This window comes from Triticum urartu, chromosome 5A (genome assembly GCF_056163025.1).
Source record: "Triticum urartu cultivar PI428250 chromosome 5A, HENAU_Tu73, whole genome shotgun sequence".
NCBI lineage: Eukaryota > Viridiplantae > Streptophyta > Magnoliopsida > Poales > Poaceae > Triticum > Triticum urartu.
This window is the reverse complement of record NC_141877.1, coordinates 147,392,593-147,414,362: the sequence shown is the minus strand read 5'-3', so window position 1 is coordinate 147,414,362 and position 21,770 is coordinate 147,392,593. Positions and strand designations below refer to the sequence as shown.

Genomic DNA, 21,770 nt, shown 5'->3' with positions numbered 1-21,770 from the left:
ATGTGTGCCTTGCTATTAGTTTAGCAGGGAGGTACCAAAGTAATCCAGGAGTCGATCACTGGACAGCGGTCAAGAACATCCTGAAATACCTGAAAAGGACTAAGGATATGTTTCTCGTTTATGGAGGTGACAAAGATCTCGTCTTAAATGGTTACGTCGATGCAAGCTTTGACAGTGATCCAGACGATTCTAAATCACGAACCGGATACATGTTTATATTGAATGGTGGAGCTGTCAGTTGGAGCAGTTCTAAACAAAGCGTCGTGGCGGGATCTACATGTGAAGCGGAGTACATAGCTGCTTCGGAAGCAGCAAACGAAGGAGTCTGGATGAAGGAGTTCATATCCGATCTAGGTGTCATACCTAGTGCATCGGGTCCAATGAAAATCTTTTGTGACAATACTGGTGCAATTGCCTTAGCAAAGGAATCCAGATTTCACAAGAGAACCAAGCACATCAAGAGACGCTTCAATTCCATCCGGGATCAAGTCCAGGTGGGAGACATAGAGATATGCAAGATACATACGGATCTGAATGTTGCAGACCCGTTGACTAAGCCTCTTGTACGAGCAAAACATGATCAGCACCAAGACTCCATGGGTGTTAGAATCATTACTGTGTAATCTAGATTATTGATTCTAGTGCAAGTGGGAGACTAAAGGAAATATGCGCTAGAGGCAATAATAAAGTTATTATTTATTTCCTCATGTCATGATAAATGTTTATTATTCATGCTAGAATTGTATTAACCGGAAACGTAATACATGTGTGAATAGATAGACAAACATAGTGTCACTAGTATGCCTCTACTTGACTAGCTCGTTGATCAAAGATGGTTGAGTTTCCTAACCATAGACATAAGCTGTCATTTGATTAACGGGATCACATCATTAGTAGAATGATGTGATTGACTTGACCCATTTTGTTAGCTTAGCACTTGGTCGTTTTAGTTTACTGCTATTGCTTTCTTCATGACTTATACATGTTCCTATGACTATGAGATTATGCAACTCCCGATTACCGAAGGAACACTTTGTGTGCTACCAAATGTCACAACGTAACTTGGTGATTATAAAGGTGCTCTACAGGTGTCTCGGATGGTACTTGTTGAGTTGGCATAGATCAAGAATAGGATTTGTCACTCCGATTGTCGGAGAGGTATCTCTGGGCCCTCTCGGTAATGCACATCACTATAAGCCTTGCAAGCAATGCAACTAATGAGCTAGTTGCGGAATGATGCATTGCAGAACGAGTAAAGAGACTTGCTGCTAACGAGATTGAGCTAGGTATTGAGATACCGACAATCAAATCTCGGGCAAGTAACATACCGATGACAAAGGGAACAATGTATGTTGTTATGCGGTTCGACCGATAAAGATCTTCGTAGAATATGTAGGAACCAATATGAGCATCCAGGTTCCGCAATTGGTTATTGACCGGAGACGTGTCTCGATCATGTCTACATAGTTCTCGAACCCGTCGGGTTCGCACGCTTAAAGTTCTGTGACGATCGGTATTATGAGTTTATATATTTTGATGTACCGAAGGTAGTTTGGAGTCCCAGATATGATCACGGACATGATGAGGAGTCTTGAAATGGTCGAGACATAAAGATTGATATATTGGAAGCCTACATTTGGACATCAGAAGAGTTCCGGGTGAAATCGAGATTTTATCGGAGTGCCGGAGGGGTTACCGGAACCCCCCGGGGGTTAATGGGCCTTATTGGGCCCTAGTGGAGAGAGGGGGGCGGCCAGGGCAGGCCGCGCGCCCCCTCTCCCTCTGGTCCGAATTGGACTAGGAAGGGGGGCCCTTTCCTTCTCCTTCTCCCCCTTCCTTTCCCCCTCCTAGTAGGAGTAGGAAAGAGGGGAGTCCTACTCCTACTAGGAGGAGGACTCCTCCTCCTGGCACGCCCTACAGGGCCGGCCAGCCTCCCCCCTTGCTCCTTTATATACGGGGGCAGGGGGCACCCTAGAACACACAAGTTGGTCATTGATCTCTCCTAGCCGTGTGCGGTGCCTCCCCACCACCATAATCCACCTCGGATCATACTGTAGTGGTGCTTAGGCGAAGCCCTGCGACGGTAGCTTCATCAACATCGTCACCACGCTGTCGTGCTGACGAAACTCTCCTTCGAGCTCTACTGGATCGTGAGTTCACGGGACATCACCGAGCTGAACATGTGCTGAACGCGGAGGTGCCGTACGTTCGGTACTGAGGATCGGTCGATCATGAAGACGTACGACTACATCAATCGTGTTGTCATAACGCTTCCGCTTAACAGTCTACGAGGGTACGTGGACGACACTCTCCCCTCTCGTTGCTATGAATCACCATGATCTTGCGTGTGCGTAGGAATTTTTTTGAAATTACTACATTCCCCAATAGAAGCAACTTTGTCTATCCCACCATGGCCATCACCCATGAAGGACTTGCCTCACTTCTGTAGATCTTCACGAAGTAGGCGATCTCCTTGCCCTTACAAACTTCTTGGTTCAACTCCACATCATGTCGGAGGCTTCCAAGCGAAACCTAACCAATCTAGGAGACACGACTCTCCAAAAGGTAATAGATAATGTGTTGATGATGAACTCCTTGCTCTTGTGCTTCAAATGATAGTCTTCCCAACACTCAACTCTCTCACACAGATTTTGGCTATGGTGGAAGAAGGATTTGAGTGGACAACTTAGGGAAGGATAGAAATCAAGGTTCAAATGGTAGGAATGGAATCTCTTGATCTCAACACATGAGTAGGTGGTTCTCTCTCAGAAAATGAATGGTGGAAGTGTAGGCACGTTCTGATGGCTCTCTTTTTTGAGAAGAAGGGGGTGGAGGGGTATATATAGCCTCCACACAAAATCCAACTATTACAAACTTTTGACCCATCTCGGTGGCACCGATTGGAGAACTCGGTGGCACCGATCTATACAAAAACATGAATGTTAGGAATCTCGATGGGACCGACTGGAACAACTCAGTGGGACCGATGTGCTCGGACTTAGGGCAAACTTCATCTCGGTGGCGCCGATCGCATCATCTTGGTAGGACTGAAGTGAATGCAATGAGCAATAGAGAATCAATCAAGCCAACTCGGTGGGACCGATTGCAACATCTTGGTGGGACCAAAGTGAATGCAACAAGTCACAGAGCGCTGGCAAGGCCATCTCGGTGAGACTGAGATCCGTATTGGTAAGATTGAATTGTTAGGGTTTGGAAGTGGCTATGTCAAGATGAACTCGGTGGCTCCAGATGGGAAATATCGGTGGGGCCGAGTTGGAAATTAGGTTTTGGATATATTTGGATAGAGAGAGTGGTTGAGGGTTTTAGAGTAATATCACTAAGCACTTGAGCAACAAGATCATTACGCAACACCTCATCCCCTTTTAATAGTATTGGCTTTCCTATGGACTCAATGTGATCTTGGATCACTTAAACAAAGATGTAGAGTCTTGAGCTTTTGCCAATCCTTGTCCTTAGCATTTTGAGGGGTCTACATCTCTATTTCATGCCATGCCAATCATTGAACATCCTGAAATATTTATCATGAATGGATATTAGTTCAATGAGGTATATGTTGTTATGAATTACCAAAACCACCAGGGGATTAGTTGCACTTTCATTTTCCGACTTGGCGAAGTACTGTAGGGCCCACAACATCAACTTTCTTGCTTAGGGTTAATGACACTCCTCGTTTTCCATGCGCCAGAGGGAGGCAAACGTCTAGTAGTCTTTTAAAAAAATGCCCCTCACGGAGTCACGGGCCAGAGAAAAAGCGCCAATTAAACGTCGTCCTTTTTCCTGTTGGTTGCAGCATCAACTTCTCCCTTAAATTTTTTTACCCCCCTGAAAGGTTAGTGACAAAGCTCCCAACTAAAGACGAAAATTCCATCTCTTCATATCTGTGTTTTAACAGGACTAAGAAAACAAAATCTAGACTCCTAAACTTATATTTACATCAGTTTTGCGAGGTATTATTTCATACCACTCTCTCCTTCCGAAGGGCTTCGGCTTGCTCAATGGTGAGAAAATTTACCTCTTCTACTTCTCAGTCTTCCTTTTGTTCATCTGTGAGGTAAAGCTTCGAGCGTTGCCCCTTCATGATCCAAGGTCCATCGTTTCCTCCTTTTAGCTTAACAGCTCCGGAGTTATATACCTCTTCTATCTCGTAGGGTCCTTCCCAACGGGACCCAAGCTTTCCTAGAAACAACCTGAGATGGGATTTAAATAAGAGGACCTTGTCCCTAGCAGTGAAAGTCCATTTTAGTATCTTACGATTGTGCCACATCTTAACCTTTTCCTTGAACAATCTGGCACTCTCGTCAGCACTATTACGAAGCTCTATAAAGCATGTATATTTAGTAATATTTTCTCTCTAGCTTCCTTAAAATGAAAATTAATATTTTTGATAGCCCTAGATGCAATAATATTGTATTATTATATTATTGATAGCCCTAGAGGCCACAGGTGTTAGAGAGACTATGTAAACTAGATTATAATCCTACTCTCTGATATATATAATCCTAAGACTCAAAACATTTTGTTCTAGACTCAACAACGTCAGCGATTCGATCAAGCAGGGGGCTCCTAAGTCGGGGAAGGCTCTTATACCAACTTGTAACACCCACGATGCGGCTATATCTCCCACGTGTCGGGGCACGACTTAGAGGCATAGCCGCATGGTAGGTTTGTCGCAAGAGGGGTAATCTTCACACAATCCCATATATTGAATAAGAAAAGGATAAAGAGTTGGCTTACAATCGCCACTTCACACAAATACAAGTTAAACATACAACATCCAGAATACAATCAAGGTCCGACTACGGAACCAAAATAAAAGAAGACAACCCCAAATGCTAGATCCCCGATCGTCCCAACTGGGCTCCACTACTGATCAACAGGAAACAAAACACAACAACGAACACGGTCTTCATCGAGCTCCCACTTGAGCTCGGTTGCGTCATCTGCACTAGTATCATCGGCACCTGCAACTGTTTGGAAGTATCTGTGAGCCACGAGGACTCAGCAATCTCACACCCGCGAGATTAAGACTATTTAAGCTTATGGGTAGGAAAGGGTAATGAGGTGGAGCTGCAGCAAGCACTAAGCATATCTGGTGGCTAACATACGCAAATAAGAGCGAGAAGAGAAGCAAAGCACGGTCGTGAACTAGAAGTGATCAAGAAGTGATCCTGAAACTACTTACGTTCAAGCATAACACAAGAACCGTGTTCACTTGCCGGACTCCGCCGAAAAGAGACCCTCACGGCTACACACGCGGTTGATTCATTTTAATTAAGTTAAGTGTCAAGTTTTCTACAACCGGACATTAACAAATTCCCATCTGCCCATAACCGCGGGCACGGCTTTCGAAAGTTCAAACCCTGCAGGGGTGTCCCAACTTAGCCCATCACAAGCTCTCACGGTCAACGAAGGATATTCCTTCTCCTAGGAAGACCCGATCAGACTCGGAATCCTGGTTACAAGACATTTTGACAATGGTAAAACAAGACCAGCAAAGCCACCCGATGTGCCGACAATTCCGATAGGAGTCACACGTATCTCGTTCTCAGGGCAACACCGGATGAGACAGGCTACAAGTAAAACCAGCCCTCGAGTTTCCCCGAGGTGGCCCCGCAGGAGGCTCGGTTCGGACCAACACTTAGAGAAGCACTGGCCCGGGGGGTGTTAAAATAAAGATGACCCTTAGGAGCGCGACTCCCAAGGGAAAAGTAGGTGGTGGTGAGGCAAATGGTAAAACCAAGGTTGGGCCTTGCTGGAGGAGTTTTATTCAAAGCAAACTGTCAAGGGGTCCCCATAACACCCAACCATGTAAGGAATGCAAAATCAAGGAACATAATACTGGTATGACGGAAACTAGGGCGGCAAGAGTGGAACAAAACACCAGGCATAAGGCCGAGCCTTCCACCCTTTACCAAGTATATAGATGCATTAAAGTAAATAAGATATAGTAATGATATCCCAACAATATCCATGTTCCAACATGGAACAAACTTCAACTTCACCTGCAACTAGCAACACTATAAGAGGGGCTGAGCAAAAGCGGTAACATAGCCAAACAACGGTTTGCTTGGAAAGATGGGTTAGAGGCTTGACATGGCAATATGGGAGGCATGATATAGCAAGTGGTAGGTCACGCGGCATAGCAATAGAGCGAGCAACTAGCAAGCAAAGATAGAAGTGATTTCGAGGGTATGGTCATCTTGCCTGAGATCCCGCAAGGAAGAAGAACGAGTCCATGAAGAAGACAAACGGACGTAGTCGAACGGATCCTCACAAACGTGACGTTATCGGAACTAACCCGAAGAAGCAACACCGGAAAGAAGCAAACAACATAGTAAACAACCATCACATGAACATGGCATGATGCACAACCAAGTATGATGCATGTCCGGTTTAATGAAACATGGCATGGCAAAGTGCACAAGCAAAACTATAAGTTAAGTGGAGCTCAATATGCAACGAGTTGCATATTGAGGGAACACCACATTCAAGTTATTTAGTTCGATCTTGTTTATGTACCCAACAACATTAAATGTTGATTAACATGGCAAGAGGTGAAAGCATATGAAAAATACCTATCTAGGCAAGTTTAAATGAGGCCGAAACAATAAGCAACAAGTCCGGAAAAATCCTCATGTGAATATTTTAGGTTTGGTACTGTTCTTCCCTAAACCATACTTTAGAGTTGTTAAACATGCAAAGTACTCCCACCATGTTAAACTAGGCATTTTTTCTACCCCATTTACATATAAAGTTTATTAAAACCGAAGCTACGGTTATTTAGTTATGAATTAAAGCATTTTAGCATGGCATTAGAGCAAAATTTAACAAACAACATTTTAAACATTTTAAACATGGATGAAAGTTGCAAATTATTAATCTACACAAAATTCTAAGCATTTTACATGTATAACATATTTTAATGTGATGCACGGTTCATGAGTTATTAAATGCATGATGTCTAAGGGTTTTTCTGCAAAACTGTAATACACTGGATAATAGATAAATTCGCAAATCTGGGAAAAAACCTACGCGGACCGAAACAAACACTGGAGCAGGCCCAACAGGAGAAAAAAAACAAAGGGGCGCTGGGGGGTTTTCTCACCATGGGCCTTGGCCCGTTCGGTGGAAGAGAGGCCGGCAAGGGAGGCGCTGGGCCGGCTGGATCTGGGAGGCCCACTGGCGGTCGCTCGCAGATGCAGCGCAGTCAACGCGTGCGCTCGCTGCACGTGAATAGAGGCAGCGCACGGGATGGCTGCGGCGGCGTGTTGGAACTCCGATGAGGCTCGGGACGGCTGGGAATAAGCGGATACAGACGAGGACGGCCAGATCTAAATGTGGGGAGTCCATTTTGGTGGTCGAGGAGCTTGGCGGCGTCGGTGGTGGAAGTGCATGCTTCGGGCGCCCATGGCGGTGCTTCCATGGTAGAGAGAGGGAGAAGGTTAGAGAGAAGGGAACCCAAACAAGTTAAGAGGGAGGAGATATAGGGAGGCCAGAGAGGACCTGGGCTTCTGGTCACCGGTGATGGGGCTCGCCGGAGTGGGGGAACAGTGGGAGGCGCGGCGGCGGACGGAAGACGGCAGGGTGCTCTCCCGATCCAGATCGGGATCAAGCGGGAGAGCCTCGGACGTGGGCGGTGGCTCGGGACGCTCGGGCCCTGGATGGGCTCGGGCGGGCCTCGCACGGGCTCCGCGGGCCGCGGTGAAGTGGGGCGCGAGGAGGACAAGTGGCGGGGTGTGGTTGGCTGCGCGCGACGATGCTGCTGACGTGGCGGCGGCGCTGGGTGGTCCTGGCGGCGACAAGTGGTGGCGGGGGAGCGGGCCGGCGCTGAAAACAAGGAAGGCGACGGCGGCTGATGATTGGGGTGGCGCGGAAATTGAGGAGGGGTAGGTAGGAGGTCAAAAATGGCAGGGGAGGCGTCTATATATAGAAAGGGGGCTAGGGTTAGGGGTTTTGCTCCGTTTCTGGACCCTACGATCGCAATCGAACGGCACCGGGCGGAGGGGGAAACTAGGTGGGGTTTGTGGGCTGTGTAGGAGGGTTAGGCTGAGAGGAGAGTGGAGAGATGCAGCCCGACACGGTTTCCGGAGACCGAAAACGTCCGACGAAAAGACCGGCTACTATTGCCGCTCTATTTAACCGTTGGGGCAACAAACAGACTCCGAATGTGATGAAACTTGGCAGGCGGTCTACTGACAACACAACAACACTACACGCCAACTTTCAACCCATTCCGAGAACATTTTCCGGCCACTAATAAAATAATATTTCAGACGTGCCGCGGGCGCGTGCAAGTGTGTCTGGGCTCAGAACGGACAACGGAAAGAACTGGGGGAACCCGGACGAATGCAAGTTTTGAAAATATGATGATGCAATGCACATGATGACATGATAAAATGCAACACGCAAGCGAAAAATATGATAAAGACGGCGAATAACTGGGAGACACCTGACGCATCGGTCTCGGGGCGTCACAATTATTGACTCTAGTGCAAGTGGGAGACTATTGAAAATATGCCCTAGAGGCAATAATATTGTATTATTATATTTCCATTTTCGTAATTAAGAGTTTATATTTCATGCTATAACTGCTATGATTCTGGAATATGTGATTCAGTGAAAAAATCGTATGCACGTGTGAAATGATAAAGGTATAATATATGTTCCCGGTCTTGCCTCTAAGACTGGCTCAAGTGTTGTTAGTGATCATGTTTCCGGATCTTAGGATATTGTTAAGTGTAACGATAGTCCTAAAACAACAATGAGAGTATGGCGTTAGAAGAACGATCATATTGAATCGACCTAATGTTATACTATGACATAATATCGTCTGAAATCAATTGTTATAACACGGAGTGTTAGCATGTGTTTTTAGTTCCTCGGACCATGAGAGTATCTTAGTCCTTCTATCGTACGATGGACTTTGGGGTTGCTCAAACGTCATCAGTAACTCAGCGATCATAACGACAACTCGGCGATGTCTAGGATCCAAGCCTGCTGGGGGATGACATCATAGGCTAGACGGTGATTCCGTCACAGGCGGGGCACTTTATCGACAAGGTCCGGAGCAAGTTTTTCAAATGAGGAACCATCAAGCCATGGATCCGTCTGAAACCTGCAAGTCTGGCCGTCGCCCAAAGTCCAAGCAGCCTCAGAGTGGAAAATCTGCTTGACCTCAGGGTTAGAGGGAGGGGGGAGGTGTCTCCATGGCCGTTGCGGGTCGGTGGCCTGCAACCACATCCACCGCACACGCAGGGCGATCCCGGTCCGCTGGATATCGCATATGCCGAGGTCGCCCAACTCCAAGGGCCGGCACACCAAGCCCAACTCATTGAGTAGTTCCCGCGCGCCTCCTTGCACCCGTGCCACAGGAAATCGCGGATGATGCGCCTGATCAACTTGTGGATTTGGGGGGGGGGAGGAGCTGAGGGCCATGACGAGTAACAAGTGAACATGCATGACACATAGGACGTGTTGAACAAGCGCTAGCCGCTCGCCTCGGGATAGCAATGATGCTCGCCAAGTGGGAAGCTTCTTGGCGATCTTGTCGACCAAGGGCATGAGGGCGGACGAGAGTACCGTTCTCGTGGACAAAGGCAGTCTAAGATAAGCAATGAAGAGGACGTGGCTTGGTAGTTCAACATCTCGCAGTGGCCGCGGCAATGAGGGCCGGCATTGGATTTGCGTGATCGAGCACTAGGCGAAATTAGTGCGGTTCGGACGGTTGTGGGTGGTTTGGGGTCGGCTTTGAAGATACCCTATATTAATATTAAAATAAAAGAAAAAAAAAGTTTGGTGACCATCACGAAATATGCCGCCCGACCTCACCTGCCACGAGCCCCGGTCCGATTTCCGAAGCTGATTTAAGTTCCCAGGACCGTCCCGTCCAAATTTACGGGATTTTCCTTACCTGCCAAGTTTTACCCACTGACATGCTAGCCCCTTCCGCGACGAACCCAACCGCGAAGTGGGTGTGCGAAAAATCAGAGTAGCGATGACAAGAAAGCGTTTATTCCCCTCCCCGATTATTCCCGTCCGTGAACCACCAGAAACGCATCTCGTCGATATAGAATAAAAAAATAGGTAAATAAAAACCCCAGTTTCTTGCTAATCAGAGTAACAGAAGGCACTAATCGAGCCGCCGATTATCGGAGCATAAGTAAGACCAAACACTCCGTCACAGCGCACACACCACTCAAGTCCATCGTCCCCACTCTCCAGAGGAGGAGGAGAAGGGAGCGACACGGGAGCCATGTCGACCGGTGGCGCAGAGTCTGCGGCGGCGGAGGCGATGGCCTCGGAGGCGTACCTGGCGGGCGACGCTGTGAGGGAGGCGCGGGAGCTGGTGGCGGAGCTCTGCCGCCACTTCTACCTGCAGGGGTGGGTCACCGGCACCGGCGGCAGCATCACCGTCAAGGCCAACGACCCCACCGTGCCCCTCGCGCAGCAGCTCATCGTCATGTCCCCGTCCGGTAACTAACTCATGCGCTCCCCTCTTCTGTTCCCTGCTTCCGCTCGCCCGGCTCCGCGTCCCTCTCGCCGTACCTGTTCGATGAATTGTCAAACTGGGTTGCGAATCTCCTGTCGGCAAGGGGCCTTTCAATCGAGGTTGCGCTTGCTGGATGAATTGCACTTTTGACGAGTGTGGGCGTGCGATCCTTCCACCGATCTTCTTTCTTATCGTCACTTAATTGTTTGCCCAGCTACTAGCTTGCAATGATTGCCCACATTGGTGAAATGGCTGACTGAAAACTGATTTGTAGAATTATCCGCTAGCGTGCGTAGTTTAATGATGAGATTGGTGGTACTCGAGCCTGTTAGACATAGTTGACGTTATAGCTCTTGTGCAAGGCAAGTCAACTACATAACATAGCTGATCAGCTTGGCTGGACTTTGGCATTTGGAAGGTTAGGTTGCTATTTGATAGGACAAATTGCATTAGTATTTGAGAAGGTCAATTTTATGTTTTTTACCTTTTAGGGTGTTAGTTGGAGTTGGGTTTTGCGCTTTTTGATCGCACCACCTACAGTGACTGTGTAGCTTTTGTACCATTGTGACGTTCTTTTTTTCTAATGCAAATGAAAGCTTGACGGAGCGATGCTGTGTGAACAGATCTACTAATTCTTTTATTCCAGCTAGTAAGAGGGATCTTGAACTAAGAAATAGACCTGATAGCTAAAAGAGGGTATCCTGAGCAATTGCAGGAATGGGGTTCGTTGATATTCTTGGTATAGTAGATGCTATCACATACACCGTCAAACTCAATTTGATGGAATTGTATGGTCTTAAAGGGGATCTTCTATAATTCGCACATAAGGTTTCGTCTAGTCATTAATAACTTGATTACTTTGCACTAGAATCAAGCATTTGAGTAAAAAGGCCTATGCCAATGATAATTTTGAGAGGAATGCTTCTATGCCCTCTAGTAAATTATTGGCACAAACTTTAAAGGAAACTAAAGGTTGGGGGTTAAAGGGACTAATCTCACCGGTTTTATTTAAGGAATGGTAGTTTCGGTATTAGTCAATATCTATTACGACTGCACATTCCACAGCAACGACCTGACTAACGATATAACACCTCACCTTGGGTTGCATTCGTTGCCAGACGGATGTACATGAGACGAAAGAATGCATCAGTGCGTAACTACATGCCCCCCTAGGGCTTCGTAATTAAATCTCACCGTTGTTGTTGCCGTTTCAGTAGCAGCATCCTCACTTGCTGAGAGGCTGCCTACTAGGGTTTGCATTGCCAGTGACTGACGAGCTGAGTGATGTCAACTGCTGCTTGCACAACTACGCGACGAAACCTTGGTCAGATCATGTTTGTGCTGTCCAGATCCAGCTCGCGCATTACTCCACTGATAGTAGCAGATTGGGGGTAACATATGGCTGTGATTGTAATGGTTGTCATTGATGCCACAACGCCACTGGCCAGGTACACCACCGCTGCTCCCAAGTCCCAAGCCCATAACATGGGCTTGAAAGCAGGTTCTAACTGTCTAACGTGGAATAACTGTTTCTAATTTGCCCTCAGCTATAACTAAGCACTAGTGCTCTGGAATTTGTGTAAAAAACACAGCGGGAAAGCATAGAAGCGCTGCTCTAATTTTCATGAAGCTAAATTATGTTCCATGTACGGACATATAATTCACAGTTTCGAATGCATATTATCATTCTTAGACGCATGCTCTAATGGCGATTCTTTTGCATGGCTGCACTCTGAAGATACTCCCTCCATCCGGAAATACTTGTCGGAGAAATGGATGTATCTAGACGTATTTTAGTTTAAATACATCCATTTTTATCCATTTTTCTGACAAGCATTACCGGACGGAGGGAGTACTTATGATTATTAAGTATGTTGTGGGAATAGCTAAAAATCAGAGTCCCGAACGACTTGGACCGACGTCAAGGAAGGGAAGTTTGGAGACCTTGGAAAGTCCCGTATGGCCCTAGTCAACAATCAAGCCTCCCTCGGTGCTTTTGTGACATATGACTAGGCCGTGCTCGGTTAAACATTGAAGTGTTATTTTGTCGAGTGTATGGCGGCCTTCGTTGTAAGGTCGTCGTACACCCCCCTCCCCCCTACTTGCTTAATTTCTGTCGTAACTATGGGTTAAGAGATACACCTGATCCCTATTGTCTTGACGACAACAACAAAATATCTTTAAAAGGACAGCTTTTGAACTACCTTAAGCACTATATGCCTAAAAAAAGTCGCCGCCAAAAGCTGTCAACTGATCTTTTTTCTTCAAAATATCATCTTTGATATGCTTATAAAAAACGTAAATACAATAGTTTGTTGTGTTATATATTGATTTGACCATAGGAACGATATGTAGTGTTGTAATCCAAAAGAAAACATGATTTTGTATTAGATACTCTGCTTGTACTATCAGTGACAAGCTGATAACATGAGTTGTTTATCTGGTGTAGGCGTGCAGAAGGAGAGGATGGCAGCAGAGGACATGTACGTGATGTCAGCAGAGGGCAAGGTGATATCTGCACCAGTAGCAAAGCCATGGCCACACAAGCATCCAAAGTGTTCAGACTGTGCACCTCTGTTCATGAAGGTTGTCATGTTTCCTTTGTTTTATTTGTTCTATTGTTTGAGATTCCTTTACATGTGGTCTAATTTCCTTGATGTTTTTGCAGTCTTATCTAATGCGAGGAGCTGGAGCTGTGATTCATAGCCATGGCATGGAGACTTGCATGGCCACAATGCTCAATCCTGGTGCAAAGGAGTTCAGGGTGAATCCTCATAGTCTTTTTTATATTTCCCATGGAATTTAGCTAATTCACAAAGTCTCATTTGTATTTGCATAATATTTTCCTGTAGTGCTTATACTAATGCAAGTTCAAGAATTAAGCACATCATGTCTGAATTAATGCTGAGATCGGGAATTCCTTATCCTCATGCAATACAAACAACAACAACAAACAAGTTGGGGTAGGTTAGAGCTGAAACCCATAAGATCTCGAAACCAACTCGTGGTTCTGGCACGTGGATAGCTAACTTCCACGCACCCCTGTCCATGGCTAGTTCTATGGTGATATTCCAGTCCTTCAGATCTCTCTTTATGGACTCCTCCCATGTCAAGTTTGGTCTACCCTGACCTCTCTTGACATTATCAGCACACTTTAACCGTCTGCTATGCACTGGAGCTTCTGGAGGCCTGCGCTGTGTATGCCCAAACCATCTCAGACGATGTTGGACAAGCTTCTATTCAATCGGTGCTACCCCAACTCTATCACATATATCATCATTCGGGATCCTCATGCAATACAATGCTGACAATAAAAGTGAAAACCACATTATGGACACCTTCTGATTCTGATTAATTGTGAAAGGATAATCATTTATACTTTCCATATTTTCATCTCCATCGTATACACTTTCAAGAGTTATTAGCATGTGCTGTGCTGCTGGTTAGCATAGTGATTCAGTAATCTGGAGTTCTGTTTTTTTCCCTACGTTCCTCTTGTGTCATGCAAAAACATCACGCCAGAAAATCATGAACACTAGCACATAGAGTTGCAAAATTTCTCTATATGTAGATTTGGTCTACCAGTGACATACAGATATGCTTCCACTATTTGGAACAGTGATACAGACTGTGATCTTAGAGCATCTCTAGCAGACCCTGTATAATGCCGACCAGCAAAATGCGTATACAGTTTGCAGAATCCTTTTTTACGGGTCCGCTTTGTGGGGTCTGCTTGGCTGCCGCCCGCGCCGGCCCGTAAATCAGTAATTTGCATTTCAATTTCGGGCATGAAAACACATTTCTTTGCTTCTTTATTTTCTTCAAGGGCATTGGATACATAATAATTCACCAAATCTTTGCTAGAATAGCAAGACCAAAGAAAACAAGAACCAGAATCAGGCATTTTAGAAGATATCCAACTTCCATAACTGCTCTCACTAGTTGGATCAACATCTTCTCCATGCATTCATTGTTTTTTGAGATAGCTTACCAGGCTTGACGCCTGGTTCCATGCATTCATTGTTGATCTGCGGATCTTGATCTTGTATTCTTCATTCTTCTTTGATTCTAAAGAAGTAGACGTTGCTTCCCTTCTAGTTTCTTCTCTAATTGCACATGCAGCCGCATCATTAGCCTCAATTCTACCAACGAGTGTTTCGGCGTGCTAGATGTTAGTCGCAGCAATGTCTGCGTGCAGTCGTCGCACTGTATGAGCTGCATCGGCGAGCCGCTGCGCGAGCTCCGAGCCCGGGCGACGGCCGGCCGAGTACTTGCCGGCAAACCGACGACGGCTGCTAGAGGACGAACCAGTACCTGCATGCGGCGCTGGGGCTTTGCTGGGGCTGTGCGGGGTGCTCCCCGACCAATCCATGGCTTGGCGCAGCCACCGGTGGCCGGAAACGCCAAATCCGGCGGCCGCGACAAACAGCCGCCGATCTGCAACTATCCGGCCGGCCGAGGTAGGAGGAAGTGGTGGAGGACAATCTTGGGCGAATCTCGGGCGTGTGGCGGCCTGCCGGCGTGATCCCGACGGCTGGTATGGCTGGAATCGTAGGCGGCGGCCCGGCGGTGGTGGGTGGGGAAAAGCGTGGGCTGAAATCCCCCCCCCCCCCCCCCCCTCGGCCAACCGCTACCGCTATATGCAGGGCACCGACGGGGCGAGGGGGAGAACCCGTGTTTTCGCGGGTTGGGGTGGGACTTCTGCCACGCCCCACAAATTTTTTTACGGCTCCGACGCGTTTCCGGGGTCTGATCGGGCAGCATTTTTCGCGTGGACCCGTATTTTGGCGGTTATTTTGCGGGTCGGGGCATTATATGGGGTCTGCTAGAGATGCTCTTTATACAGACCCCCTAAGTTGTGCACACCATGAAGTTTATGACATTTAGAAATGTGTATGGTTGATACATTGATTCGCAACTCTTATGGTGGGGTGTGTGCGATATGTTTTGTCCTGCATGTAGAATGTAGATAATAAACGTGACTACATATGCCATATAATTATCCAATATATGTGCCTTGAAAGTCAATTAGGAATAGTGAAGAATACTTGCCATGCTGACATATTTGAAATTAAAAAAATATAAAATACCGTACTGTACATGTTGCATGGTACACACAACACGTAGGTTGCTATATGAAGTTCCGCCACTGCTAATTCCCGCAGGAGTCTTCTCATTCCCAGTGTGGCTGATCATCCTCTCAGACCAGCTACTGATCATTGCCTAGGAGATTTCTCGAGAAGTCTTTAGTGCTCATTTTGGGCAACTCTCCAATATATTTCTTTCGTGGAGTGGCATGTATAATTCTCCTTTAATTGGATTAAGGGATCCTCCAGATAATTTCTTTATGCCCATCAAAGAACCTTGAGATGCAGTCACTTGCGGATTTCTTCAAATTGTTGTAGTGTCTCAACCCCACACCCATTGTTTTAGTCAACGAGGTTAACAGCAAGATTCAGGACAAAACTATAGTAACAGAGCTCTCAAGATACCACTGACATGTGCCGTACTAATAGGTAACTGTAACACAAATAGAAAAGACTTTTCAAAATATTATTCGTGTGTGACGCACGACTTACAGTGATAGTTGATCCTGTTTTACAAAGCTCTCGGCTTAATTAAGTCCATTGCTATCTGATACTAAATGACTTGCTGTATTTGTGACCATATACTGATCTGCTGATCTTACTGCAGATGACACATATGGAGATGATTAAAGGAATCAAAGGTCATGGGTACACCGATGAATTGGTGATTCCCATAATTGAAAATACTCCTTATGAGTATGAGCTCACAGACTCTCTAGCTGAAGCGGTATGCTACTAGTGTCCTTTGTTTCAAGTTTCCATCATTTCAGATTCCTTGATATCCAGTCTATGGGTGCAAATACAACCTTCTATTAGTATTTAGTTTTATTGTTCTCTTGAATTGTACTGATAAATAAGATGGTTCCAGGATTGGGATCAGGCAATGTTGTAGGCAGCAAAATAATCAATAGCATCATCTCATTCATCTGATCATTTAGTCACTACCCTATAATCAAGCTGATTAAAGGGCACGGTTATTCCTTTGTATCATGGATAGCAAAAAATATTAGTTACAACGAGATTAGTCTATAAGAAACATGGTTGGATCTAGCAGCACTTGACATTAAGTTATTACAGATCGCAGCATACCCTAAGGCAACTGCTGTCCTGGTACGGAACCATGGAATTTATGTGTGGGGTGACTCCTGGATCAATGCCAAGACACAGGTATGCTTTATTTCCATGACTTAGGTTTCTGTATCAGGTATCAGGTGTGGGTGCTTATTCATCTCCTCTCATTGTCTCTTCGTCTTTTTTTTAAGTTATCAGTTCGTTTGGTATAATTTCTTAGATCTATGATCTATGTCCACACGCTACCCTTCTCTTACTTTTAAAGGTCATTTAATGATTTGCATCCAAACTTTCTGAAATTTAGTCAACAATATGTTTTATCCAATCTAGATTATACATATGCAGAACTCAAATAAATTCTCCAGTGTAGCCCTCTATAGTAGCAGAGGGATAGTTTATTCCTCTTTTTTATGAGTCATGTGACATAGTTTTAGTGTGCTGTGTTGAGGAATGATTCTTATGCTTCCTGGAATTTATGCGAGGGCAGATATTCAGTACTTTCTATGGCCTTGCTTTTCAGGCTGAATGCTATCATTATCTTCTTGATGCTGCCATGAAGATGTATCAGTTAGGGATTGACTGGACAACTCCTGAGCATGGTCCAATAAACAGTGCCAAAAGATTGCGTAGTGTTGCAAGTCTTGGGGTTCCTAATGGATGTCATACAGCCAAATCATCAAAGGTCAGTTCTTTTTTCCCATTAATTTGTGAATTCACTCCTTTTGTAGTACTCGTAGATCATTGTATCATGGACAACAGCGGTTGTAAATCCTGTTTTTCTCTGATTTTTTATTTTTCAGTTGCAGGATGCTACTTACTGCAAAATAGTCCCATATATATTATTGAACAAATTCAAAGTGTTTGACTTAATTTGAATTATGTAATTTTAGTTGAATCCATATATTGGAATATTTCCAATCTGAATAATGCCCTGGAGATATTTATTTGGGTTCTGCACATTACTTCTGGCTTGTATGAATTTTATCAAGAATTTTTGGAGTCAGTTCGTATTTTTCCCAACTAGTTCTTTTGTCCTCCAACTTGAACCACTCAAGCAACCAGCCATCATCTAGCCCAAGCTACAGCCCAGTCTCATAGTTCTCTTTCTTTGACATGTGACTGTATCATCTTTATCAGATTTCTTCAAGAGTAAAATCCACTGGAGGCCTAAAAGTATTCAAAGTGTGTCCTAATAGTATGAAAATGCACACCTGAGTCCCAATGGTGCAAATAGTGATTCATCGCAGGTCCTACCCGGATCTCACCAGCTCGCTAGCGCATTGGACAATGCCACGGGGGCTCTATTTTGCAAAACAAAACAAAAAAAGAAGTTTCTCAAGTCCTGCAAAACGCGAATGGTTGAGAAAAACATGAATTGAACTCCAAAATATCTGGGAACAATCACATAAAAATGCAGAATCCATAGCACATCCCTATCAATTTTGTTTCCAGTATCGGGACTTAACTCAAATTACATAATTTAAATTAATTCAATCACTTGAAAAAATACATGGGACAACTTCTGCAATAAGTAACATCCTTGCAACTTATACAGTATATTATTACTTGTGTGTTTCCTTAACTGGTTTGTGGTTGCTGTGTCCGGGCAACCCAACTGTTTGATGTTTTTCTTGAATACCTGTACTCACACTGTTCATTGCAGCATTGTGTTGTACTTGACATCGAAGGAACAACAACACCAATATCATTTGTGACTGATGTTATGTTTCCTTATGCCCGTGATAATGTGCGGAAGCATCTGACTTCTACATACGATTCCGAGGAAACCAAAGAAGACATCAAACTTTTACGCATCCAAGTAAGTTATGGTAAAGGAATTTAACGATGTCCTGTGAAGCTAGCTCTTGGAGCATCCAAAAATCAAACTTGATAGTACTAGCATATAATATTTGATTTCCTTGCACAAATTAGTTTGTTTTACTCGAGTTCTAACAGACTAGTGACCAATTATTCAGGTCGAAGAAGACCTGAAAATTGGAGTTGTTGGGGCTACTCCAGTTGCACCGGATGATGCTGGCAAAGAAGAGGTTATCAGTTCTTTAGTCGCTAATGTTGAAGCAATGATCAAAGCAGACCGGAAGATTACATCATTGAAACAACTTCAGGTACCTTTCATATTCCATTCCAGTGCTGGAAACATATATCTTTTCATTTGATGGAGCTATCTTCTATTGGCTAATTCCAGGGACATATATGGAGGACTGGGTTTGAAAGGAAAGAACTGAAAGGAGTTGTTTTTGAGGATGTTCCCGAGGCACTGAAGAACTGGCAATCTCAGGGTATGAAGGTATGTATCCATTTGGTCAAACTCTTCTGAAATGTGAACTAGGCTTTTGAGGCATAAAACTGGATTGTCATCGGATGTGTTTATTTTTCATACTTCATAACTGAGTGATTTAGGTCAGAAAGTTGACTCCTGAGCTAAAGTATCAAGAACAATGGCCATGCCAGAACTCTGTAAATCATTCACAGAAAAATAGTGTACTTTCGCAACGTGCCCAACCATTGAGATGGTCATCAAACATTTGCTCCACGGTTCGTCTGTTGTACTTTCATGCGCAGAAGGACTGATGCATGTAAGCAATATCAGTTTGAATAAAGCAGAATGATGCTACGGAATCCTCAGTCCTTCACCATACTGAGAAATCATTTTTTTTTCAGCTGTTAGGTTGTCAAAAGTCCACCTAAATGTAGTGAAGCATGGAGAAGCACAGGGAAATGGTTTTCTAATAGAACAGAAGAATCTATATTTGTATTAGTTGAACATGGTAGATGTACCGAGCTCTGTTATACTTAAAAGAGAATAAAGTAAAAAGGAGTGAAGATGAAATAGTGATACATGTAGTAATAACTATATGTTAGTTTAGTCATGTGACGTGATCTTAGAATGTGAATGTTAGCTAAAATAGAGCTAGGATTGTAGTTTCAAGTATATTTTGTCTTGTGTATGTATTCCTGTGTAAGTGTCCAATCACTTGATAAAAGATTATATATGCTTTCCAACAGGTTTACATATACTCAAGTGGCAGTAGAGAGGCACAGAGGCTACTATTTGGACATACATCTTATGGTGATCTGCGGCAATTTCTGTGTGGTTTTTTCGACACCACAACCGGGTAAGCCTTCGATTTCTTGTTCTATTTGTCCTTTCAAAAGTGAATATGGAATTACGATTCTCTCTCACTCGTACACAGAAACAAAAGAGAAGCAAGGAGTTATTTTGAGATCTCGCAATCACTTGGGGTGGACAATCCGTCTCAAATCTTATTCATCACAGATGTGTTGCAAGAAGCCGTTGCCGCAAAGAGTGCAGGTATGTCTAGGCTAGTTCCACTCCGCAATACTAGGATATTTGTGGACAAATCATAGTTTTGTCTTCTGGAGTGTTCACACTTTCCTGGCGTGTGTGCGCACTCACTGGCTAAGATAGCACTTCCTCCGTTCACTATTATAAGATGTTATAACTTTTTTCTAAATCAGATGTATATAGGCGCACTTAGTGTGTTTGTTCACTCGTTTCAATCCGTATGTAGTCCAAATTGAAATATCCAAAAACGTCTTATAATAGTGAACGGAAGGAGTATTCATTAAGGAGTAAACATCGATTTTATTGTATATGTTGAAATATCTTATCTATTAGGAGTAAACTTTGATTTTTATTGTATATCTTCAGGTTTCGAGGTAATAATCTCCATTCGCCCGGGGAACGCACCGCTTCCTGCGAATCATGGCTTCCGGACTATCAGTTCCTTCAGTGAGATCTGACAAATGTGCAAGAAACGAACATGCCAGGGAATCTCTATTGGGTGTGTAACATGACAGTGCTTCGTGGCCCCCCGGATCATGTTCTTGTAATAGTAGTATAGAGCCTTCGTAGGCATCGGATTGCAATAAAACAAGGGTGGCAGAATAAAAGAGGAAGAATTTGCATGTAGTCCTGTGCATGTAAACGTGCGTATGTGTGTGCTTCAGTGATTGTACTTTGGGTTTTTGGGAAATCCGTGTTTGCCAATGAGAGAACAGAACTCTGTCTCTGTCCAAACCAATGACCGAGCCCAAACAAACAGATTTTTCGTTTGGTCTTATCCGGTTTCCCAAAGAAAACCGATCTAAGGGACGAGAGAGTGGAAGATAACGAGGCAGGGATTTGTTGGGATGGACGGCTTGGCCTATTGCGACGGGACGATAAGAGTTTTCATTTATTTTTTCAGATTTTATTATGGACTATTTTTTGCTTCTGTGATGAAACCCCAAATTTTGACCCAAAACAAAACAAAAAACGACTGAGCCTGAATCTGAAGAACGGAATATTAACTTTATACTCCCTCTGTAAAGAAATATAAGAGTGTTTAGTGTTTAGTTGCAAATTAATTATGAATGAACACTATCTCAGTATCCAAAATCAAATCCCCAACTAGCCCACCCCTTCCACTAAATCCAGCACTCCTGATACTTTTGAGAATTTCCTAATTTCCACTATTCGACTCCTTCCACTAAATCTTGCACTCCACTAAATCCCCAACTATTCCTACCTGGTACTACTGACTGGAATGAGTGATGGTCTTCAGTGAACCTACTTCTCTATGTTTGCTTCGGAACGAGATTTTTCTCCGATGCCACCAAGCTTTGGTTCAGCCAAGATCATTTTTGTTAGCTTCGGTACCTCCGAGGCTAACATTTTTGATATTTCCGAGCACTTCTCGGTTTGCTACGGCTCTCGTTCTCAATATAAGTCTAGTACTCCTAAGCACATTCTATATGTTATCCTCGAGTCGAGACTTAGCTGTTTATGCACTGATTTCATTTCGGGGCTTGCTTTGTTGACCCCCAGAACCTCCGAGAATCTTTATGCCTGGTATCTTTGACCTTTTTGTTGTGCCTGGTATCACAGGAACAAGCTCCCTTGTGCCTGGTATTTTTGACCTTTTTGTTTCTAGTACCTCTATGTATTCGGATCTTTGATATGCTTACTATAAAACCCAGTACGTCCAAGTACCACACACTTCGGGGAATGTTTGTCTTCCCGCCATACCATTCACATTTGAATTTGTCTGACAATACTGTGGAAAACTATTGAGACT

The 21,770-nt window shown here is 44.5% G+C and overlaps 1 protein-coding gene across 1 annotated transcript; it reads left to right on the top strand.

Annotated features, from left to right (window-relative positions):
* Positions 1–10,159: 10,159 nt before the first annotated feature.
* LOC125508603 (haloacid dehalogenase-like hydrolase family protein) lies at positions 10,160–20,735 on the top strand. The gene is made up of 12 exons (XM_048673363.2): positions 10,160–10,493; positions 12,960–13,096; positions 13,179–13,274; positions 16,205–16,324; positions 16,675–16,764; positions 17,189–17,350; positions 18,332–18,487; positions 18,645–18,794; positions 18,875–18,976; positions 19,696–19,805; positions 19,884–20,002; positions 20,363–20,735. Exons 1-12 carry the CDS (start codon positions 10,274–10,276, stop codon positions 20,452–20,454), a joined length of 1,554 nt encoding a protein of 517 aa, XP_048529320.1. The 5' UTR covers positions 10,160–10,273; the 3' UTR covers positions 20,455–20,735.
* The last annotated feature ends 1,035 nt before the right edge of the window (positions 20,736–21,770 follow it).

Coding starts and splice junctions, on each gene's coding strand:
- LOC125508603 (XM_048673363.2), top strand. CDS start 10,274: ATGTCGACCGGTGGCGCAGAGTCTGCGGCGGCGGAGGCGATGGCCTCG. Junction 13,097..13,178: donor GTGCACCTCTGTTCATGAAG/GTTGTCATGTTT, acceptor ATGTTTTTGCAG/TCTTATCTAATGCGAGGAGC. Junction 13,275..16,204: donor CTGGTGCAAAGGAGTTCAGG/GTGAATCCTCAT, acceptor ATCTTACTGCAG/ATGACACATATGGAGATGAT.